At 40.4% G+C, this 25,587-nt stretch overlaps 1 protein-coding gene across 2 annotated transcripts in view; it reads right to left on the reverse strand.

The window, feature by feature from the left end:
* ALDH1A2 (aldehyde dehydrogenase 1 family member A2) overlaps positions 1-25,587 on the reverse strand; it is a 91,643-nt gene that overhangs the window by 34,883 nt on the left and 31,173 nt on the right. For both annotated transcript variants that reach the window (XM_019504297.1, XM_019504298.1), the window contains exons 2-7: positions 16,964-17,068; positions 16,606-16,746; positions 14,967-15,096; positions 6,785-6,846; positions 3,748-3,876; positions 3,506-3,619 (exon numbers count right to left, since the gene is read on the reverse strand). In XM_019504297.1, coding sequence (XP_019359842.1) covers positions 3,506-3,619; positions 3,748-3,876; positions 6,785-6,846; positions 14,967-15,096; positions 16,606-16,746; positions 16,964-17,068 — 681 coding nt within the window. The remainder of the gene's footprint in view (positions 1-3,505; positions 3,620-3,747; positions 3,877-6,784; positions 6,847-14,966; positions 15,097-16,605; positions 16,747-16,963; positions 17,069-25,587) is intronic.

A 25,587-nucleotide genomic window follows, 5' to 3' on the forward strand; every position in this document is an offset into this window, starting at 1 on the left:
ATATATATATATGTGTGTGTATATATATATATATATATATATATATGTATATATATGTATATATATGTAGAGAGATATATACATATTTTAAGGGTGTGAGAAGTGGGCCCTATTCAATTCGGATTCTGCCTGAATTGGACTGGGGGACAGTGATTCAATTCATTGATTCGGATCACTGTCCCTGATTCAATTTGGCCAAATTTGAATCTGAAGATTCGATGCTGATTTGGAGAATCAGCGATTTGACCACAGACACAGCTTTAAATATTTTTTCTATATACCTTGAGGTACCAGGTGCAGCTCGTGAACACTGCAATGCTGGGGCAGATGGAGTGTCCCACAGGAGTGCAGGGCATCCCCCGCATGCTTGGCGGTGAATCCAGAAGTGGACCAGAAGTACTTCCAGGGTCTGCCGGGGAGCATGCCGGGGGCCCCCCCCACACCTCCCCGGCTCAGCAGTCAGTCATGGGGGGACCCCACATGCCCCCCAGACTCAGGAGGCACCAGTCGCCAAGCCAGGGGGCAGGGCACAGAGGAGCCCCCCCGCGCGCTCTCTGGTGGACTTGGAAGTGGACCAGAAGTGCTTCCGGTCCACTTTCAGGTCTGCTGCCAAGCGTGCTTGAGAGCCCCCTGCGCTCCTGTGGGACACTCAATGTGCCCCAGCATCACAGCATTCACGAGCCATCTGCTACCTAGAGGTATGTAGAAAAAACATTTAAAGCTGTGTCTATGTCCGAATCACCGAATCTTTCCGAATCTCTCTGAATCTATTTGGAGGGTTCCGATTCAATTTGAAGAGATTAAAGGGACCAAAGCTTCGCACACCCCTAATATATAGATATATATATAGATAGATATATAGATATATATATAGATATCTATAGATATAGATATATATGTGTGTGTGTGTGTGTGTGTGTGTATTGATATACTGCATGAGTGTACGTGTGTGTGTGTGTGTGTGTGTGTGTGTGTGTGTGTATAAAGGGCTTAGTTCATCTGCCTGTCTGTCTGTCTTGGAGCACTGTGATTGGTTAGTGAAATAACCAGAGGAGATGAATTGGTGGGGGGCAAGGCCGGTGGTGCTGGAGGCAGAGGGGGATGGAGGGGATGGCAGGGCAAGCTTCCCCCTCCCTCGCTCCTAGGAGGCTGCGATGGTGTGGGTTGGTGGGTGATAGCACTCCATCTCTGCCCCCCATATCATTCTTGAGGGGCAATCGGGTAGTGTGTGTGTGTGCGTGTGTATATATGTATATGTATATATATGTATGCATGTATACACACATATATGTACAAACGTGTACACACATTCATAAAGTATATAGATATACTACTCATAAAAAAACCCTGCAGCAAGAGCGACTTATTTTCCCCTGGAGAGTAACAGCTTAGGATAGGGACGGTGGGGCTCAGTTGCTCTTATTTTGCACAGAAGTTCTGTATGGAAATGGTGACTTTTGCAGGCAGAAGGTCAGGTGAATGAACTCTTACTTACAGCATGCATGATTCCAATTTTTTTTCTGTAATTCTAATAATGGAAAAGTGAGACAAATCCATGCTCCAGGCATTTAAACTTAACTAACTTTGCTTTTCTACTGATGCATTTTCTCATTAACTTGTTAAAGCTAACATGTTAACTCCTGGTACTAGCATCTGAAAGAGCTGGTGGAAATGGCCATTAATATTTTGGCTGTGGGGATATCTGATGGCTGCTGGAATTCACCGGAATATACACTGGCTGTAAATATAAGTAGAGATAATATATTTCCATTTAAATTTCATTAAAAAAACTGGAAATGGTTTCTGAAGAGTCTGAGGCTCTTTATATAACAGTTGATCTTACAGTACTGTATTTAAAATGTTACAATGTTGACTTGCTGTTACAAGTATTCAGTGTTACAGGAAATCAGAAACAATATGGAACAGTTTACACTAACTCTGCATTAAAATGTTCCATCTGTTCTTGCTTTAGGTTCTTAGAGAATTGCTTTTTCATCTCTGTAATGCTTTTCACTTCCTATTAGTAAGGCTTTTAAAGGTAGACACTGAGTTAGTATAAAACCCACAACTTTTGAGTTTAAATGCCTATTAAAAGTAAAGCTGTCTGAAAGTACAATAAAAATTTATTTTGGCTACAAAAGACAACTTTGAAACCTAACCCATCTGTATTTTTCCTCCCCCAAACAGTGCAACATCCTGTATAATAGAATATTTATCTTAAACACAGACCACATATCTTTATGAAAACAATTGTTTCAACTTAATTTATAGGGGGAAATCAGCTCATATTAAGGTTTCCAATAGTTTGTGTTGCTAATATAAAGTTGTTACATTACAGATCTAATACAATAGTTGTAATTTATCTGAATACTGATGTTACAGCTGATGCTTTATATTATCTTTTGTGTATTATAACCTAAAATGTTATATAAATCTGCGCACAATTGCACAGGGGAATTTACTTTCAGGTAATTGTGCGTGTAAATCAGGCACAAAATTGCATCCATATTTTACTGATAATTTAGGCTCATGCTGTGATATCCAAATTTATTATAGACCTGACACGATAAATATTTTAAGTAATACTTTCATCTGTTTCTGTAGTCACTGTACACACAAGATGCCCATTGACTTCAGCAGGAGTTACCACACATGTCTATAAGAGCTGCTGGATTAGATAATTTATAATCTCACACCAAGAGCAAATTACCTCACTGTGAAGGGCAGTCCATGCTTGATGCACACAAAGCAGCAATTGACATACGTGGGAGTTATGTACTTATATCAAGGAGAGGACAGACCCCTGGAGTTGTAGGCTTCTTCCATACAATGGTTTGTCAAAGTCTGAATGCAACAGAGCCTGTTTTTAGCACTCTCTAAATATAACCAGATCTGAAATTCCTGCTGAGATTCCTTTCCTTATGGATTCCTTTTTTCCTCCTCAGACTGAGAGATAAGGAGCCTTCTCTGTGGCATCAGCTTGTGTACCTTTGTCATCCCCTGATAACAGCAGTCTTTGCACATCCAAGACCTAGCAAAGTTGGTATTCTGATTGGCTTAGCTCCCCTTAGGTAGGCTACAACCATTATCAGAGTTAACCTCTTTGGTAGCTTCTAGGACACACAAATTACCCATAATGGCTTATAGGTCAGGATCTGTCTAGTCAGTCTATTTGGTCTGTTTAGTTAGTCTATAAAGGTGCATATCTACCCTAGCATCTGTCTACTCATATTTAGTGTGTCATGTCTTTGAGTCCTTGCAAACCCTAGTAATATTTTTCCAGGTGTATTTGAACCAAGATTTTTGGCACAGCAGGAATGAAGGGAAAGTAATAGTTCTGTGTTGGTAGTATATAGGTTTAGGTGGAAGCATGGGCCATTCTGCTGTGGATATATCCTTTCTACTACATGACACTGAGGAAGTTAGGTCAAGAGCTTGGCTATAGTTCCCTAAATATTTTCTTGATTCATATCTTACAGTAACATATTTTAGAATACACACTTACCTCAGTAGATCCAGTAAAAGCAATTTTATCTATGCCAACATGAGAAGCTATTGCTGCACCAACAATTGGACCAAATCCTGGCAAAATATTGACTACTCCTGGTGGAAAGCCAGCCTATCAAAACAGAATGAGAGGAAACATAGCTTGTGAAAACTTGACCAAGCAAATTAAACCAGATACACTCTGGTAGTTCTTTAACTGTAAAGAGAGATGGAGACATTATTCCTGTCAATTATTCTTACCTCCTTGATGAGGGCTCCCATATAGAGAGCACTGAGTGGTGTTTGCTCTGCTGGTTTAATAACTACTGTATTGCCACAACACAGAGCTGGAGCAATCTTCCACGCAAACATCAGCAGGGGGAAGTTCCACTGCAGGAAAAAATAAAAGATAGATGGAAAAATATTGCAGTAGTGCTTTGTTTGTGAGATGTCAAGCTGCTACCTCTCTGATTTCTCAGGCTTATCCTCAACATAAATCTTGCCCAGGACAAAGCAAGGGTTTTTTAATTACCCCCATTAAGAAAGAGGTGACATTGCCCTTTGAATTCTTCTTTCTCTTCTGTTCAAAGAATTATAACCCTTGCCCCCAATCCTCACAAAAGGATTTTGTGTTATCTGTTAATTTTTATTCACAGCTTTTAATTTCATTTAATATTTTGTCATTGGTATGTTTTATATTTCTTAACTCTTGAGGACAAATACTTCCTGCTTCTGTTGCCCTGAGAAAAAAATTTTTGCTTGCCAACACTAGAGATTTTTTAACATAGGACTCTAATCCTGGAGCACTTGAACAAATACTTAACCTTTGATAGCATTTAACAATGCCCACCCCCCAATTCTTCTGCTGTGTCAGTACAGTTTTATTACCCCCTATGTCATTTGTATTAAAACTTGTTCTTGTTCTTGCAATTGATATGAAATACAGACAACAAATTGGACAAAATTATCTCCTGGTGTTAATTTGTGCAACTCCATTGTCTTCAGCTTCAGTTTACTGTAGCAGAAGATTTGGCCTAGCATACTTGTTTTGATGGGCCAAACAGTTAAGGTTCTCTATAGCAGCCGTCATCCTAGATGTCTGGTATCCTGCAAACATTCAGACTTACTTGAGCTTTCAGCTGAAATGTGGAGGTGAGTAAAGTTACTCACATCTCCATTTATAGGAATGGTCTCAGGGATGTAACTAATAATCTCACTTGGAAAGAAAATAGAAAAGTATCAGTCACAAGGAATCAACCACTAGCTAGAAGGTGTTACTGCCTGAAGCATATCAGCTGCCACTCTCATAGACCTCTCTCTAGCCCCTGGCAAGCTTGAAAAAATACACAAATGTCTTTCCTTCACTGAACACCCTATTTCTTTCCCCCTTAGTTGTTTATAAACTTTGGAGACAGAGTGATGTTTTAATTCCATACCCAGCATATAAACCTAGGAGTAAAACTATTGGGCCGACAGCATGCTGACAGCCTACACTTGTGTTGCCTGTTGCAGCCAAAGCTCTGAAGAGTTTATTGTGCAAAATGTGGCGGTGTAAAAATAGGTGTCCATTGTTAGGAACACAACAAGTTCTTCCCTTATCTTTCTCTTGGAAGATTCCTCTGTATGTTTCACTGAAAACAAATATACACAACTCCAACCTATTTACATGCAGTATACTTAGCTGGATTGGTTTGGACTGTGCTGCCGTGTCTATTTTAGGGCCAGATCCTGGCCTGGGATCTACCTACCTGCCTGTCTGACTTTTCTTTTCTTGTTGCGATGCCTGAGGCACTTAAGCTGGATCCCCCTCTAACTGAAAGAGAGAGGAAGGAGTCCCATCACCTGGCCCTAAATGGCCATAAGGAATGCTGCAACGCTGTTGATGAGGGTAAATTTTCACAGGCATCAGATGTGGAGCAGGAAAGGAAGCTTTGCTTTATGTTAGCTCTCTGCCATTTTATTTTTGTAATATATGGCAGGGTTGCCTTGGATAAGGGCGTCTTTCCTAGAGTAGCAAATCTAAACCAAACAAATGCACGATCTTGAATACCTCCTGCCAAGTGCTGAATGTCCTCAGCTCCTAGTGGCATCAGTGGAACTTGTTAGTCGAGGGTGTTGAATAGGTCTCAGAAAATGCCTGGTTGCATTGGGAACGGGCGCAAAAGTTCTGATCCTGCAAGCATGTCTGCAAATGTGTAACACATGCACGCACTGCCATTGAAGCTACTCATTCAGCAGAGCTACTCATGTGAATTAAGTTAAGAATGTGCAGGGATGTCTGCAGGAGGGGTGCCTTTGACTGTGAGCTCCTTCCCATGGTTGTCCTAGTTTCTGAAGAGTGCCAAGCACAACAGTCACCCCTCCACAAAGAAATGAAATAATAATAAATAGTAATAGGAAAAAGAGGGCTTTCCATTGTTAAGGCAATCTTTTCTGGTTGCTTCTTTTTTACTGGAATCTCTCTGTTGCAAATGCATCCAGGCTATTTAGTGGCTTGTGGTTAACATGAACAAGACAAAAAAACAACAACAACAACAAAATTCAGAGAACATCTTGATTCCTTCCCCAATGCTTTGTAAAGGAAAAGCTTCCACACCGTATTTTAATAGCTATACATGAGCCTCCCACTGAAATTTCTGCCAAAACCAATTAACCAGCACTTTTGAAAACCTAACTTATTCAACAGTGTTCACATGCAGCGTTCAGCAAAAGTCTGTTGAAGGTGGATATTACCATGTGAAAAAGTATTACATTTAGTAAAATATTAAGTCTGTCTCTTGTAACAAGAAAAACAAACCTTTCATGTTTTTAATTATTTGCATGATATTAATTGTAATGACATATCTTCTGGAGTTTCTTCTTCCCTAGCCTTATAAAAAGAAATACCAGGAAAAAATAGAATTAAAATACATAACATTCTCCCAGGATCTCAGAGGAGACTGTTAAATCACAGTAAAAACTAAATAAATAAAAAGAGTGCCACAGCAAAGCATCAATTTTCCGTAAGTTGTGTGAACATCCATAACCACTGACAGCATATTAACACTGTGTTTTGCTTTGCTTGTTTTAATCATGAGAATTCTATGACTTGAGAACTTAACTCCTAATAACAGAGCTAAAACCCTATTAGCATGTTCAAATAAGCATTTGCAGGGAGGCTGTTAAAGATATGTCAACAATATGAGCTCAGCTTTTTTCGTAATGGAAAACACACATAGCTGAGGTCCACGTTTTATGTGTCTTTAAAGAGAGCTGGTTCAAATGAAAATAAATATGAGGCGCTAGTAGAGATACTCACAGGGATGATCTGTCCACACACTCCGATGGGTTCATGTCTTGTAAACGTAAAATAATCTCCATCTGAAACAGATGAGCATGGTTACTATCAAGTGCAGTTTGACTTGGCAGAACAAAAAAATAGAGTGGGGGGAAGAAGCTTAAAGGATCGGCCTTTGATGGCAGTAAAAGAAATAAAGAAGTCATTGAAATGTCTTTCGTGAGCCAGCATGGGAAATCTGAGTTCAAGAGCAACCCAATTTTTCTTTCCCAAGAACAAAGGTGTTTAGGCACCTCATACAAAGGTTCCTTGGGAAAGAGTGAATCTATGTGCAATGAAGTTTTAGTGGTGGCCTCAAAGGAAGCTGTTTACTTGCTTTTCCTGATTCCAGCCTAAAAAAAGAGAAGAAAAAGTTAAAGGGGGTAAAATGGCAATTTCCAGTGTAAAGGGATGGATGGAACACAACAATATAAGAAAGCAGTGCTGGGCTTGCCCAGATCCCACTGAAAATAATGGGAGTCTGGTGGAATAGAACAATATAGAAGAAGCCACAATTGAGAACAAAGGATAGAAAACCCTAAAAGCCACTGAAATGGATATACAACTGAATCCAATTTCTCTGCAAAAGACAAGAGCCAGAAATAAGTTATCACCACTGTGGTATCACAAAGGACTTGCTAAAAAAGGCCTGCATTGGGAGTGGGACTAAGCAAAAAATATGCAGTCAGGTAAAGCTGGCAGGGGAAAGCTAAAGGCAGTAGTAAAACAAGACAAAAGTGAGTAAGAAAGTTTTTATAAACATCAGCCAAAGAGGGGAGATAATGAATGTGGAGGGGGACAATGTCTCTGCTGATTCTGAAATGATGGAGCTAAAGAACTGCTTTCCGACTTGTCTTTAGCTGGGTAAAAATACCAGAGGGATGATGTGTAAATAAAGACCTTGTAAGTGAAGAGATAGAAGAGAAAATGTACTATGTGGAGAAGTGGAACCTACATACAAAAACAGGACTCTTGAGGGAATTACCTAATTAACTTTCTGAGTCACCAGCAAGTATTATTTTAAACCCCAAAGAACTAAGATGTGGTAGGTGCTAGTAGCCTACAATAAAGACTCACATAGGGAATTTCTCTTTTTTTGCTAAATAAGTGTAGTTTACAGAGTCATCCCAGGCAAATTCATGAAGAAAGCAGAAGCCTGATGGCATCCTGGCTTGGGGTCAGATCTGTGTTTTGCAAGCTCCCTTTCACAGGGCCTTGCTTGGGGCTGGACTTCTCTGGCGCTGTACAGTTAACCCAGGTGACTGGCGCATTAAGACTGAGTGCCTGGGTGGGTCCTAACCAGATTACTGAATCCTCATTGATCCTGCACCTGTGTCTAGGAGCAGATCCTCTCCCCCTTTGCCACAGAGCACTCTTAGATTCTTTCCCATTCAGTTGTATCAACTACAAGAAAACAGTGTCTGCTCTGGAGGAACTATGGGAGGGCAAATGAGAAATGATGTCCCCTACATTGTAGTGCAAAGTGGGAGTTGAAGCCTGGGTTAATGCCACTCTTGAGCTGGGGATGTTAGCCCTGGGTCAAACCCATCAAACCCAAGTCAGCTATTTTTCTGTCTGGTGCTAGGGGCCTTAAGACTATGCCTAGGTAAGTCCTGTGTTAACTGCAGTGTATATAAACCCTGAGAGTGAACTTTTGTCTATAACAACACATATGTATTTATGCATGTAGACATCTGTTCATACATAAGAATAATTTCAATTAAATATGAGTAAGGTTGGTCAAGTGTACCTAGGCTTATTCTCAGGGGAAGGACCGAAATCACAGCACTGAATGCTTATTTCATATCAGACATCTGGTAACAATAAATGGGTTAATCCAGAAAGTTTCCTGGTTTTAAATATAGGCTTTGTCTTAACTTTGATTAGAAACAAACTTTCTTAGGCTTACTTTTTTCTGCAAGTCTATTTCATTTGCTTTGTGTAGGGGAAACACAATAGAATGGAAACAATACATGAATCAGCTGGGATTTGGCTTCAAAGTGGTAACATTTTCAGGATACCAAAAATGCAATGTAAGTATAAAGCAAGAGGTAATAGTAAGAGAGGGAATGAGAAGAGAAAAGAAGTGGTGCAAAGAGAAAGATAAATAGGAGGAGTGAGAGAGAGAGCATCACATAGGGGAAGAAAAAGGGCTGATCAGTCAGTTTGGTCTGTGTAGGCAAGACCACAGGAAACAAATGGTAAAGAACACAGCAGCGGTTACATGGCAAAAGAATCCAAATGCTCTGCATCTGCATAACTAAAAGAATAATTGAAGTGTTAATAGAAAATATGGGCCTGCGCTGGGCAACACTGTGCTTGAAAGATCCTTAGCACACTCACAATACTGCAGGGATTCCCAAAGAGCAGGCTGCAACACACTAGTGCACTACAAGAGCGACAGCGAGTGTGATTAGGCCCTGGCCAGGGCATCCTTGTACAGCTGCATGAGGCTCTGTCTCTGCCTGCCCTGCACGCTTGAGGGGCCTGAGCTGTGGTGGCCCAGCACACAGGATTGAGACCTGGCCTGGGGACCAATGAATGAAGTGAGCTGCCAGTTATAAGCTGGAAAAAAAAGTGTGCCCCAGGTATCAAATACCAGGACAGTAATGGAGCTTTACCACCAGCTGAGTTGTGGCCATCCCTCTGTCATTGCTTCTCAAGAGGCAAAGCTGCAGGGAACCCAAATATGACAGTTAATTTGATTAGTCAGAATGGCATAGTCTTTCCTCTGTCAGCATTTTTCTGAGTCCTTCCAATCCAAGGCTTCTGCCAGATTCCAGAATAACTGCTCTTTTGATACCTATTTCAAATGTCCATCATGTACAGACATCACAATTAAGGGGGATTTATGAGGACATTTAATAACAACTCCATCAGCAAACACTGCAGACTTCAGATTACACAGGGGATTAAGGTACGGTTGGAAATACCAAAGGTATATCTGTGGGCTGCCTGCTGCACACCATAAAACAAAAGCATAATAATGAAATTTGGTGAAGTGAGTCATTTTAACTAAACAATGAACACTAAAAGGCTCAAATTGTCTCTGCTCCAAAACTGAACCAGACAACAATGAAATTTTTACAGTTTTAATATACACTTATAAAACCCACAATAATGAAAATGCTGCTACTTAGAGGTGGTATAAAAAGGTGCTAATGCTGTTTATGATGCTTGTTAGGATTCTCACTCACTCTCCCCAGCACTCTCCTAGTAGCTGCCAGCAGGCAGGAGGTTGCCTGAATGCAGTCTGTATATCCAACACCCGCCACAAGGTGACTGAAAGAAGTTCCATCTGTGCCAGACATGAAGATCCAGACTTTCATCTCAACAGAGCCCAAACTTTTCTGCAGTGGCTTTGAGAGTGTGATCTGTTGTCATTTGAGAGAGCTTATTCTGCATCCCTGTAGGAGGGAAAATTTGCTGTACACTGTCTTAGGCTGTCCATCTTGAAGAACAAGCCTCTCCTGGGGAACCTCTTTAAATCTGATAAATTAGCCATTATAACCAATACAGAGCCTGACCTGTTGCACTGGGGCTTTGGTTAAACATTTTTAGGCACACTTAGCTCATATCCAGGGTTGGTGAAAACTCTGGTCAGATTCTTAGGACAGCTATAAAATCCAAAAGCAGCATCCCTATTAGCCAATTCTAAGACTATTAAGAGCTATTTATTGAAAGATAATATAGAAAGTTACCCTGCTAACTGAGGAGTTGGCAGGAGGATATAAAATTTTGCAGCCAAGCCATGGACCCAAGTCAGAAGTGACTGAAAGCTGGTGTTGCTGATGGCTGTTCATGTAAGACTGAGGTTTCCTTCTTGATCTCAGCTGACAGGTCCCTGTGTCAAAAAGTTCACCCTCTCATTCATTATTCATTAATGCTTTGTGTAATAAGCAAAGTAACTGAAGATCAAATGGGTGACAGAGGGCTTCCCTGTGAGCCTCATACTCGTGTAAGTGGGCACTGGCAAGTCATCCTTTTGATTTTAAATAGGCTGACTTGCAAAAATGTATCTCATCAGCACGAATAAGGGGCATGAACTTCTGCCTTCCACCTAGGATTGGTACCTGCAGGTAAGGAGTGAGGCGTGCAGGTGACAGTGGGAGAAGCCTACACTGTGGCAGACCCATGAAATAGATAGGGAACACCCAGGCTGCTAGTCTGATCCCCTATCTGTATTATTCTATCAAATTGTTAAGGTGACTCTAGAAATGGAAATGCCCAAAGAGCATTTTTCACATTTTCTTATCTTAGATGAAAAAAAATGTTCGTTTGTTTTTTAATATCCTCAGCTGATGTAGACTCGTACTGTCTCAGTTTGCTGACTTGAAAACCTCTGCTCTAGGTTGTAGGACCTGGGTACTTGGGTCCAGAGATTTTTAAGCCTTTTTAATTGTCCATTTGGAAAGCCACATTTGTAACCAGGGGACCTCACCTCAGTCTAAGAGTGTTTGCCAGAGAGGTGTTTTACCAGCTCCCTCCCAGGAGTTAGACAGTGCCCTGGTATTAAATTTTGCTACGAATGCTTATGTAGGGAGTCCAGTATGTAGTCAGGTGGCTCATGAAGTGGCATATCCCAAAAACTAAGAAACAGAGATGAGAAATTCAGCTCTGGATATTCGTCTTGCAAGTCCTGATCTGTCCTGTGCTGTATCTATCACTGCACTTTGGACTGCAATGGATTTATTAATGTTATAGGTTTTAGCTAGGCCTGGTTCTGCTTTTATCAAAATCAGTAGTGTTTTTGCAAACAAGAGTAAAGGGCAGTATGGGCCCTTAAAAACCCTGAAATCAAAACAAATATGAATATGAAAGACATTCGTCCTCTTCCCTCTACCCTGTGCCTCTCATTGGACTGTGCCCACTTTCGAGTAAAAACCTCTTATCAGAATAGACAAAGGATGGTAATGTCTTTAACCAAGAGAGATTTAATAAGGGGCTTGTTTTCACTTTTGTTCCTATATCCAGCTTCCTTTGACAATCAATTGCCTATAAACAGTCAGAAGCTTTACCTGGATGCAGTTCTAAAACTGAGTTTACAGCATAAAACTGAAGTAATATGGAGGTGAATCAGGCAAAGGGGTGGAATTTCTTACTCCTTTAAAAGAACCAAACTGCACTTTCAAAACTGGGGGACCCAGCCACGTGCTACAGCCCATGTTTGCACAAGGGTCTTGATACCAGAACTTTTGCCAGCAATCATGGTTTGTACTTAGGAAGGTTACTGAAAACTGGGCCCCAACAATTTAAAGCACCTCCCTACCAAATTCCAATTTTCAGTGGCTGTCCTACTTTACTTGTTTGCATGTGCAGGACTGGAATAGCAATCCTGAACTGGCAATGTCTCTTACTGACTTAACTTGTCTTCTGTAGTCCTGCCGGGCTCATAAGTGAGAAAGAGGCATTTGCTGACAAGGAAAGAAGGGATTATGGAACAAGAAATTTGCTGAATATATGAATTTATGGTAGTTTCTGAGCTTTTGCTTGTGTAAATTTAAAGTCCAAGCAGCACACAAAGGATTTATGAATCTCAGCCTAATTGGCAGTGAAAATCATCTTCAGCCTTTAAAGCACAGCACAAACCAGAGGTATTTGCAGTGTAATTTTTTTTATAAAAACGTACCAGTTCCATTACATCTGGTTTAATGGTTTAATGGTTTAATTTGTTAGCATTAACTGCGTTAAACTAAATACCAGGCTGAAGAATAAACTAGAATTCAGTTAGAATGACATGATCTGTTCTTCCTTCTAAATTGTAGTGGCCAAATTTTTAAAGAGCTCAGCACACAATAGCTCTTACGCAACAGCTGTCAGGGGCTCTGGGCTCTCCCACCCTCCCCTGGCTGCTGCTTCCTGCCCTCGTGCCAGGGGGTGGGGCAGTGTGACACCTAGCTGGGAACTCAGGATGAGTTTATGCTTAGCCACACATATGGTGGGGAGATGAGAGTTGCATGCAGGGGGTGGCTGGTGCAGTGGGAGGAGGAGCGGGCTGGTGTGTGGGTGAAATCACTCCCACTTGCCCATGTGGTGCAGCAGTGTGAGGGGAGAGGTTTTGGTGCAGTGGTGTGGGGGGAAGGTGCTCACCTGGGCACACAGAGCACCAGGGGAGGAGTGTCCACAAGGCCCAGGGTCCCATGGCTTGCCTGGCATGACCCGTGTTGTGTGTTGTGTGGCCCCTGCTGGTGTGGCCCCCAAGGCATTTGGCCTCCCCTGAAGGCTTAGAAGCTGGGCAACCCCAGCAGAGGAAATACTATGACCATGATGGCGGCAGGGGAAATACCCTGACCAAGGTAATGTAATTAAAATGGCACTGTGTAGTGGAGGGTTGCACCCTTGTCTGCTTGCAGACAGGAGTCCTTACGAGAGCCTCATAGTTAGCTTTCCACTGGCCAGCTTCCAGTGAGAGGATCTCGGCTACAAGCCAACTTTATGGAAATGGGGGACTCCTCCCTAGTTTGCTCCTGCAGTCATATGGCTGAGGGCAAGCAAAACTTGGGGGCATCCAAACCCCAAGCTTCTGGGGTTGGGCCTGCATGTAGGATACCTGCCAAGGGATTTGGAAACATCTGAAGCCCTAGGCAGGGGTGGACGATGCTTAATAGGGCCACATATCATTTTTGAATGGCTCATGGATTTGGAATTGATTTGGTTGACTTGACTTTAGACACAAAATATTTTCCTTAAAAATAAAATTTTAAAAATACCACCCCCTTGCATTTTTCTCTTTTTGTATGGTTCCCCAGTCTCTCTCAATTATGTGAAATATATAGCGCTTACTGTACACAGACTCCATGTGTCAAACTGAGAAGAGTCCACAGCATAAATGTCAGGGCTGTTCCTCATTTTTAAATAAATATGTTAGTGTTGCTTTGGAAAAGGATCAACCCCTCCCAGAAATTTATGAGAGGAATTAGGATTTTTGATTATGTAGGTAAAGGATAAGTACCATTATTTGAACCACTGCAGGTGCAGAAAGTAATTTTCTGCTACCACGCACCATTTTGCATAACTACAGGAGTTGGTACATCCAGTCAAGATTGCAAACTAGTGTGTTTTCAGTGGAAAATGACCAGAAGTGTTGGTGAAAGATCTGGAAGGGAAGGGAAGGGAAGGGGAGGACAGGGCTGACAGCTAAAAAGAAAAGCTAAGAAAGCACTGCTATTTTTTCTTATCTTTACCAAAATATAAACAGCAGTCTTTTTTCTTGTACATGAAACTAAACCTTAATTCCACTGCACACCAGAAGGAAGAAAGTGTTGAAACACAAAGTACTTTATATTTATGGCTCTTTCTCTATAACAAAATTACAAACTCTTTCAAAGCACATGTGGATCTTAAGTCACAACTAATTTGATAGTCCCATCCAAGTCCAGGTGGGCCACTAACAGTTCATACTGTAAACCATGTAGGGTGCACCTACATGTGCAGTTAATATGATTGAATATACTCTGGCTCAATTTGAGCTGGAGTAAACTAATCTAAACATCTGCCAGATACCACTTGTATCTGATGGAACTACCTGGAAGTGCAGTAAATTAGTCACTGAACTCTAATTGCCATGCATGTGCAGATGGAGACACTTTACTGTGCAGCAAATTAATCTGCTGCACAGTAAAGCATCTTGTGTAGTAGCATAATATAGCACAACTAAGACTATAAGGTGGGAAAAGCAAGGAGGTAGAGCTCAAAATTAGTTCTAGTGGCAGACCTGTGTAAAGGATCATGCACAAAATTTGCCCAAATCGTGCCTGCCTTTTGGCAGCGCTCTACTTTAAAATGTTCCAAAGCACTTCATAAAGGATGTAAAATATCAGCCTTAAACTGCAGTATCTATCTCTACTGCACTGTATGCACATACACAGCAGTCAAATGGATATGCATATGAGCTTTCTACTTAGCTCCATTAAAGAAAAATATTAAATAACCTAGACAATTTTCTTCTAGGTTAATCCTGTACCAAGCAACATAGTATGAATAACTTTTCCAATTTAATTTTAAGTAATCCAAGTAGTAGGGCTTCATCTACCTGCCCTGGGAGGTGATTCTATAAGTAAGAGGTCCTATAGTATTTAATTTGGCTCCCTAAGTGTTTGTAGGTGTGTATTATATACATAATACAAAAGAAAAATTGGATTGTGGCTCTTTGAACTCCACTTACCTACAGGAATGGTCATTCCATGAATCTTGTCTGCCCAACCTGCATAATACCGCAAGGTTTTTATGACTCCTTGAAGATCTACATAGAAAGCCTGAAGAAAGGGTTTGCCACTGTTCAGTGATTCCATGGTCTGGAGGACAAGAAAGTGAAGAGCGTATGAGCAAAGGAGCACATTTAAGTTACATACACTTTTGTATTCACTATTCAAGTGCTCAAGTACTGACACTAATAGTCTTCCCTGGTACAGTCACATACCAGAAGCTTCAGCTATTAAACCCCCCTTTTTGATACTACTTTGTATAGAAGTTGCAACACTTAGGGGGAGGAACTTTTAGCATTATCGGGGGGGGGAAGGGGGAAGAAGTTGATATTTCTATTGATCTGAAACAGGCAGAATTTTTCTTGAAAAGTCCCTAAAATCCCTATAACAGTGAAGTGTGTGTGTGTGTGTGTGGACGTAGTAGTCACTGTGTTTGTTCCAATTATATAAATACAAAATTGCTTTAATCAGAGGCCAAGATAAAACTGCCTGTCAAACTAGGTTCTGTTATGTTAATGATAACAGCTGAGCAAGGACTTCTTGTAACCCTATATTAACAATCTGAATCCATAAAGAGAAGAATGGACATATCCTTCTGTATATAATTGATGTGAATATAAAAATTTCTCTATATAGTTGCCAAGACCCCTGCTGAGGGCTGAGATATCTATAGTGTACAGCCAGTTTATTTATTACCATCAAATAAACAAACTCTCCTCTAGGGAAGCTCATAATTTAACAAGCTAAAGACCTTATTTTCAAGTCAATATTCCTACTAATAACAGTATCTTATAAGATATCCTCTTAAGAGTCTCAGATTGCTTAATGAAAAGAATCCAATAAATTTTGTTAGACGTTGAGTAGCTTAGCTGATTTTCAACGGTTATCTAATAGAAATTGTTACAAATGGATAAATGGCATACAAAATAGAAGGAGTACTACGTAAATATATACAGACCAAAATTTAATTCACAGAACAATAAGGGCCTAATTCTACACTGACTTACATCCAAAATTAAGTTAGTGGCATTGCATGCAGTGCAATTCAGCAAAGAATTTGGCTCTAGAAATACAAATCAAATGACAGGCGAGTAAACTTGATTTGCTGTGCACTTCCTTCTCCCTGTGGTGATTTTATAGCATTCACTGGTGGTTAGATGATTTAAGTATTGACAAAGCTGGAATTAAGATGTTCACTGGCTTAGTTCAAAGCGGCTGACATGCAGAAAACATCATTAACAATGCTGCAGTGTATATGCTTTACTTATGTGGTAAAAAGCACAGTTTTTAAAATTTAGATGACTGGTTCTGCACTGCATAGCATTTCCTCTGCCAATTCATTAATTACGGCACAATTTGTGTTAGGCATTTTTCCATTTTATTTTAGAACATGGAGCAAAAATATTAAGATACGTTACATACACATACTCAATCTGAAGCCCATCTAAGTTCACGCAAAGACTGACATTGACATAGATAGGCTTTGGATCAGGCCCTGTCTAGCATATTTGGAAATATTAGCCAATCTGATTTCAGTTTCCACATCTGAGAACTCTGCTCTCAGCAGATAACTCTTGATTTTTCCCTTGCTTCACTTACAGCAAGAATTGCCCTGTCTCTTTCAACCAAATCTGCCAGCTTATCCAAGAGATGGCCTCTTTCAGAAGCATCCATTCTCCTCCACACTGAGCCTAGAGAGAAAGCAAGGCGTGCTGCCCTCACCGCTTTGTCTGTATCAACCTGTCAAGGAGGAATGAAAAACAGAGCACTGAGGTGAACACCAAAAAAGAATTAGTTGGCATCTGAAATTTCCTAACAAACATACAATATATCATAATCACACCATGCCGGCGTAGGGTTAATGAAAGATTAGCAATGGTATTCTGGAGCACAGCCATAGTAGCTGTTGGTTTTGGCCTGTTGTACATTTTTTTAACATCTTATAAGGACATTTTACCTTGTCAGCTTCCTGGATCTCACAGATCTGCTCTCCTGTGGCTGGGTTATATACAGGGAATATTCTCCCACTTTCAGAATTTTGCCACTCATTATTTATGAAAATCTAAAAAAAAAAAGAGGGAAAAAAGGCACTTAACACTTCTGGATCATTGTGTATGAATGAGGAACTCAGGGCTTCCTCTAAAAAGCTTTAGTGGTATGTAGAGGCTTTATTCATCTGAGATTCTCACTGAAGTCCTGGCAGAGGTTTGCAGAGCCTGGTACCAAAGTACTGTACTTGACTAAAACATTACAGTGTATTTGTAAGTTAAAATTAAGGTTCTGATCCAGTTTGTGGCAGTTTAGCTAAAGAAGCTGGATCAAGCCCTAAAAAACATTACTGAAACTGAAATTTGATTCAAATGTACACATAACCAAATCAGAGAAAAGCCATGAAACTGCCAGGGTGACAGCAAGACTTTGGCTTAGTTACCAAATCATTCTTTACAGGAAACAAACATTTTGCCCCTGAAACTCCCCAGTCTGTATCCAGCCTCAACTATTGGAGCCCCCCACCTCCCCATCCAAAGTCAGTTGATTATATCTAAAACTTGCTGCACAAAATGAAATGCATCATTTATCTGCATGGAACAATGCAAATGATTGTTATGTCCTGTCAGTGATGATTACATTTTAATTATAATAAACTTCAGTACACCTGATCAGCTGCTATTTTGGCAAATGTAATGTTATTTTTGCCTGCTGGGAGAAGGAAGTGCACAGCAAATCAAGTTTACTTGCCTGTCATTTATATTGGTAGCCACTTAAATAATCACATTTCTTCTGTATATCTCTGGAGAACAAAATGCACATTTTTATTGGGTAAATTGATGTCACCCTAACAGAAAAGGGTGAATGGTGTCATCAGTGGTCAGCCTCTTTCTCATCCTGAAAATCTTTTTGAGACAAAGAGTGGAAGTTTTCAGAGAAAGCCAGGCACCACATCGGTTCCTAGGAGTCCACAGCTCAATGTTCTCTTATTGTATTCCATGAAATACAACTTAAACTCCTAGGGAGTAGTCCTGGCCTCACTGTAGTCAAGAGGAGCTTTATCACTGACTTCACTGGGGCCAGGAGTTCACTCCTAGACAGGAGCAAAAGAAGGAATGTTCATAGTCCTTTTCTTGCAACGCAGTTTAAGTTGTGTTTATAGGGATAGGGGACTGCTCTCTGGCTAAAGCAAAAAAACCCCCTTACAAGCCCTGAGATTCTAGTCTTGCAAGACACTAAGTGACAGGAGTCAAAGGAAGCTGAGGAGCTTCCACCTAATATGACATTAGTACTTCACTACACACAGGGTTCAAGCCTGGGAAGTGCCAGTTGCCCATCTACTGAATAAGAAGCCCTTCAACACCATGTGTGATCAGCTGCAAATTTATAGGCTAAGGCATTTTGTGTTGTAGACATCACTGCTGTAGTGGGTGATTATAGCCACATGTTCCCTTTGCCTTGAGATTTTTTAATGATGGGGTTTATTGGTTTGTTGGGAAGCCAGATAGTGGCTCACTGTTATGGAGAAGCACACAGAACTACTCATTCCATATAAAGAGCCAAATACAATTGTAGTATGATATTCTGCCCAGGGCTCTCCCACTTGCCCAAGGTCACAATGCAATGCCAAAGCAGACAAAGAGGGTGTGGAGCCATGCTGTCCCACCTGAGCTAACCCAGAGCAGTACAGACATGCAGAAGAGAGCCTGCTACTCTACTGAGGATAGAGGATTTCCAGTTAAGCACCTTGGGTGTGATGTGACACTGCACTTAGGCAATGCACTCTGTACAACCTGGCTCTGAATAGGGCACTCAAAATTTGGCGTTCAGTCACTCCAGAGAATATCCAAACATTTGATTTAATTTAGAAAACTGCATAATTCAAAATATGTGGGACATCCCACTTGGCTGGAATGTGGCCAGTTCCCTAGAGCTGCCCCACTTATGTCCCACCACTTATAATGCAAAATTACAGTAAAGTAACTTTGACACTGAAGTCAGGTTGAAACCATGAGTTTCAACAAGTTTTCACTTGAAAACAGTCAATTTTGCACACAAACTCCACAGCTCCTCTGATATTCTTTATGAGAACTGCCCTGTTCTCACTGGAGAAACCCATGCATTTGGTGAAAATTGGCTTATTTTTTTAGTTCATACACACACAACATGAATTCATGACAAATATTTCATGCCCTTCTACTTTCCTTACAGATCAGTTATCAGTAACTGCTGTGCTTTCTAGGACATAACTTGTACTTCTATTTTAAACAAAATTAACATTGTGGACTTGTATAAGCAAATGCCATGAGATAAGTCATTGCCTTCAATTACTGGCCACTGCACTACAAGAGACCATGCTCTGGATTCTTTGGTCCCAGACTACAAGGAAAGGATCATTGTCACAATGACAGGCCATTGTAACTCTGCTGTGGACATTTCACCCACAGATTAAAGGTAAAGGAAGATGGCCTTGAGCTGAATTACCTGACAGAGGCCCTGCCCAAATGATGAAGCTGTACAGATTTTTTCAGAAAAACCTTCTGTGAGAACGCCATTGCTGTACTTATCACAACGTGCCTTGGGTTTTGAATTCTGGCGAAACTCACATGGTAACATATTCATGTGTAAGTCTAGACTTTACTGTACAAACAACAGTAATATAAGACTGCAGATCTGCTGCTGAATTAGCTTCTATTAGAAAAACGCTAAGTCTAATGATCAAATGGTTCAGAGCCAGGAACTCCTCAGTTCTTAGAGTGACTCTCACACTCTGTCTCTTTGGCCTTGGGAAAGTAATTTTGCTTTTTGCCTCCTTTTCCCTATTTGCAAAGTGTGGCTAGTGGCAGTAAGCTGCCTCTAGGATACTAAAGAGTAAACTTATAATGCTTGTAACTCTGGCTGTGCAAAAGCCTCACTCAGCCTTGTCTCTTATCACTGAATCACTGAAATCACAGGCATATTTATGCTTTACATCTGCATGGAACTGCAGGAGTCAGCAAATGAACAGATAGAAGAAAAGGTAAAAAAGTGTGAGAACAATGTCTTAAGAAGAATGGAAAGGTGAAAGAGTTGTTTTAATGAAAAAGGAGACTGGAAAATATATTACAATTTATAGAAAACTCAGTCAGAAGACAGAGAGGAGGCACTGAAACTCAGAAATAAATCAAGGCCCTGCAAAAGAAAGGAAAGGAGAATGCAAAGGCAGTGATGTGGGCCTGATTATTTTTAAAGCAGAGGCTGCATATCCTTTTCAGCATGTAAATGTTAATTGTGCACAGAAAGGGCCAGTGCAATAGGAGGATTTGTGCATGAAGAAGAGGTAACTACATCTCAGGCTTCTGGGTTGCTTGGATTGGGCCCTGAGAGCTAATGTTCTGCTTTAGAAAAGTCCTATTATGAAAATGTCAGAGACTTTAGCCATGTGTTTTGTATCCACAGGAGCATTTGGAAGAGAGTGGGCTGAGCCCCAACTAAAGCCCTCACCCACCTGCCCTCAAACCAAGAACCAAGCAATCTCCTTTCCCCAGGTAAGCAGGCTCATGGGGCAGACCAAGCCGTATAAACAAAGGGCTCCTTTCCCTACTCCCAACGGCAGCTCTGAGGGCCATGCAGCAGCATAGTAGAAGGGTGAGACACTTTCACTTTGTTGTCAACACTAGCAACGTATTCCAACTTGGCTTCTGGACATCCCTTCCTCCCTGCTAATGACTGCTTACTGCAACCATCTCCAATGCTCTCCCTCACCTTCCCCTTGCCTCCAGTCTGAATCTCTATATGAGGCTCCTCTTTGTCCACTTGAATATCCCTTCTCTCTTCCTTCCATTTCTCATTCCAGAGCTCCTGACTAATTCAACTCATCACCTGCACTTGGGCCTAACATGCTATTTACCAACCATTCTTTTGTTTGTGTGCTGCATTCACCCTGGGTCTGCTTGTCCATATGGACTGCCTGGGAGCTTTTCAGACCAAAGTCATTATTATTATTATCATTATCATCCATAGCAAGTAATGCTATGAACTAAAGTCATCTAGCATATTATTGTCACTTAAAGTATATTTTAAAATATGCTGGTGAAAGAAAAAAGAACAAGGAACTCACTGGCAGCCTTTCCATTGACTTCAGTGGACTTTATATATGGGGAGGGTATGTGTATGTGTGTTGGGATGGAAGGGGGTCTTCTGTAACAGATGACCAGGGAAGGTGGCAAAGGTGATTGCTCAAGACTGAAAAGGGAACACAGACTTGAACATTCATGTGCTTTTTTTCAGTCTTGAAAGAATAAAATATTTTGAATTATTAAAAGAAACAAGCAGGCTAGGAGGCTGGACAGGATAAGAGTGAACGGTAATCTGGTATTCCCATAGGCAACTGTTGTGGTTTTGTGAAGAGAATGGATCAAGGGATCCAAAAATGACTTACTGTGCAGTCATTCAGTACCTGCATAAACGAGTGTAAGTATAAATAAGTACTTATGTAAACTCAGATTACTGCGCAGTAGCATCAAAAAACAGCGTTTTTGTGACACTGACTGCGCAGTAGCCCAAGACTACTGCGCAGTAGCATCATGTTGCAGTTGCTGCCATGTGACACTACTGTACAGTAGTCTCAGGCTGCTGCAAAGTCAGCATTTTGTGTAGACGCAGCCAACTTCTGGGACCAAGAGCTATCATCAAGTCTGCCAGTATATAGGATGTGTATACATTGTTAGCATGTTAGCTACATGCCTACAGCTTAGGGTTTGGCGATAGCAAACTGGAAATCACAGGAGACTGTTTGGTGCATGCTGCTAATGTATGGTGTAATATTTTATGGAACACTCCATTTATTCCTATGATATTTAAAAAACAGCAAAAGCAAAAATTTATAGAACCTGGGAAAAACCCATTTGGCACAATGTGGAGGTAGAAGGCAAAAGAAATTGCTACTGTTAATGGTTAATGTTAGTTTCTTCCTGTTCCACTTTCTATAAACATGGTAATGCCTATACAAGCTCATTACTGTAAACTGAGCACATTTAAATTGGCAGTTAAATCAGAGTATTTACTCTAGTGCACATATAAAGTACCTCGTCCAATGTTTTGGAACAGTTTCAAGTCTTGAAATCCAGCAGCTGGCGGCTTTACAAGCAAAACCTTACACTTAAATAACTCACTTTTGAAAGTTTTAGGTGTTCTGTGTCAGGTAGTACCATTCAGCAGACATTCATACCACCAAGGCTCAGATTCTTTTGCAATAAATTTGCATTCACTGGGGCTTTTATAACTCTTCCAGCACTACTGACTCCAATGGCTGTTGATTAAATGTATATATCCTGTACATTTAATCTGACTTTCATTATGGCCACTTCGTAAAAATGCCATAGAATGGACAAGCGATGACACATTGCAAGAACAAGGAATCCCTGCAAAGCCTCAAATTGGGTTTTTTTTCTTCCTTATTTATAGTGACCATTGTAGTGGCTCACTCTAAATCAGGGAAAATATTTGACAGCAAAGGTTCCTATCTATGGATTATATATAACCCATCCTAAACACCAGATGAAAAAAGGGATAACCCTAGGAAAAAAAGGGCTTGCTTCCATGTAAATCATGCTACAAATTGGACAACACCCAGCGAGTTCATTGTTCAGCCTCAATTGTGAAGGCTATTCACATTTACTATTCCCCTGGAATCAATGTTAATTAAGGCTGACTGAGGCCATAAATCAGCCTTTGGTTTTTACAACTTAATTCAGCATTAAGCATATATATTTAAATAAAAGGTAACTGATTAACCACTTGAGTTTTCCAGGAGTTGCTGAGGTAATTTGTTTTTCTTTGAGCCCTAGTGTTACCTTTTGTGGTTTGCAGCAGGGAAAAGAAAAAGTATACAGTCATGTATTTGCTATGTGGTATTGTGAGCAGTTAAGTAATCTGGCCCATTGGGTGCTGTCAATGAAACTGCCAAATTAGGGGAAGAATACTTGAGAATTTTGGAAGTAACACTGTGAGTGTTGGAGTTTGCCACCTACCCTCATATAAATGGAAAACACCAGTAATATCAGACCAGAAAGAGAAAATGCAAGTTCTCCTTTTTACCGTGGTCCCTGTCAAACAGCCCACCAGTGTACCCAGTACAATTAGCTGACAGATGCTATATTTGGATATCAAATACATGATAGCTCTCTTAGGTGAAAAAAGTTGCATTTTAGTTGCATAAAGATATCTGAGGAAGCTTAGCTCACTAACAACATAAAATACAACCTTTGCAAGAAAAGGGCACTAGTATCAACATGGCATGGGGGTTTCACTCCTTATAAAGACTGGTTCCAGGCCCAGTGCTGACCCTGTTTTGTAAAGGGTTCTTTGCTGTTCAGAAGGCCTTCATTTACTCAGTATATCAACAAGATGTTTTTATCTCTTGGGTCTGACCAGATGAAAGTTACTGTTCATGGCACTTTTCCAAAAGAGCAGGGACAGCCATTGGCCATCTCTTTCATATACAAATTTTAAAAGACTTTCTAATACAGAATTCTTGTCTAGGGATTAGGGAATCATTTAATTAATATTAATCATGTACAAGGCATGGTAGATATGCATCTTATAGGTGAACTAAATAAGGTATCAAATTTAGGTGTGGTTAGCCTATTTTCGTCATTTTAAATGAGTATTAAGGGTGTGTATGTGTAGATGTGTGCCCATAATGTGCATTAAATTAGGCTAATGCACATTAACGTATCTTGTGTAGACATGCCCATAGAGTACAAGCTTTCATGAACTCAAATTCACTTCATCAGATGCACCTGGATTCATGAAAGCTTGCACTCTATATATATTTATTTAGAGTCTCTAAAGTGCATCTCTATCCTGCCTTCTGCTTGACTTCAGACTAAAGTGGCTAACTACCTCTCTACTCACATACAGTTACCATTGGCTTATTTGGGAGCTGTCTAGGTGTAACAAGGAAAGAATTTGGCTCATTGCATATCTCTCTTTAAAGCACCTTGGGATACCTAAAGAATGAAAGTTGTCATACCATGGTAAATACAATATAAAATAAACAAAACACTTACCATGTTTCCTCTTTATATCCCAGAGTGGCTGAAGACTTACTGATTCAGTCCAGTACTTTATGCTGGAGGGAAATGCTACATTACATAATATATGAAGCCTGACTTTGAAAGACACTGAGCCCTAAATTCAATAGGATACATAGATGTAAATCAGTACTGAAAATTAGGGCACCAGTAAATGTTTTAGCCTAAAGCAAAGTAATCTATGTTTCACAAATAAATGACAGTGTCCCAGTTAAGTACCATTCTGTCTACTTGAGTTTTGCTAATTATTAGCAATGTAATGTTCACCTCAAATCTTATATGTAATTCATGTCTAAAACATGATTGCTAAGTGTGGCATTTGGATGAAAAGCCACGTTTACAAAACTGAGCTGAACAATGGGTGGATTTTCTACCCAACAATGGAATACGAACAAAATCTAGAGCAGACAGAAAATCTTCTAAGCACTCCTTCTTTTTATAAATGTTTACCACCGAGAAAGTATTAAGTGATTGTAAATATATATTTTCTTAAATGCAGCACAGATCCAATATTTTCTGTGCTGTTCTTAATGGAAAGAGATTTGTTTTTGTTGAATTACAGATTTCTTCTGATGTTTACCCAGGGGCTAACCCTGGATTTGGAAAAACAGAACTGATTTTTTAAATCATGCGGGAATCCTGCATGTTCATTGACTCTCATTTTTACTGTATTCTTTATAAATATGCAGGGGGGAAATCATTTGAGTTGTTTTAATTCAGAAGTGCAATCAACACAGGTGGCAACAATGTAACTTTTCATTTCCTTTCTTGAAAATGTTTTCAAATGATGTGCTAGTGAACTGGTGATTTACATTCCTTATTCAATATTGGTTAGTGATTATGTCATCAGACATTTTCTGCAGGCTCCCCAGGTGCACAAGCAAGAACTTCGGCCAGTGGACAGACAGTGGCCTAGCGTTCAGCTCCTTGGAGATGGAATTATTTTCCCATGGATTTAATAAACATTGTTTTTGTACTTTTGCAGCTCCATAAATGCTTTTGGTACAGGAAGAGGATTTTAGCATCCAAATAATAATGGCTTCCCACAGGAGAAATGGTTCTGGATGAATGAAGCAATGAATGGGAATTTTCTAACTCAATTGATTTAGTAGCCGGTTATAGTTTCATTCCATCAAAGTGATCCCTTTTTCATATGTGGCGTTCTCCTTAGAGAGCCTTCAACACCAAGCCTGCAAGATGGGGGAGGGGGCATCAGATGCCAAAATATTTTATGAACAAGTCACAGCTGTTTGGCCCCCAGCATCTTCTCAGAGATGGAGGAATTAAGAAATACATAACAGCACTTTTCTGGAGGAGCAGGGAGGACAATTTTAAAAGCATGCAAAAAATCCAGCAGCATCATTTCCCTGGGTAAATATTTCATAACATCACAGATACTGGGCACCTGTGCCTCAGTCTGTTCAGGAAATTTCATATCCTTTCCCATCTCAGCAACTTAATTTCCTCTCCTTTGGAAACATTTCAAGAGTCCTAATGATTAGTACAATTGTAAGGG

Source organism: Gavialis gangeticus, unplaced genomic scaffold, assembly GCF_001723915.1.
Source record: "Gavialis gangeticus isolate Ggan-Ray unplaced genomic scaffold, GavGan_comp1, whole genome shotgun sequence".
Taxonomy (NCBI): domain Eukaryota; kingdom Metazoa; phylum Chordata; order Crocodylia; family Gavialidae; genus Gavialis; species Gavialis gangeticus.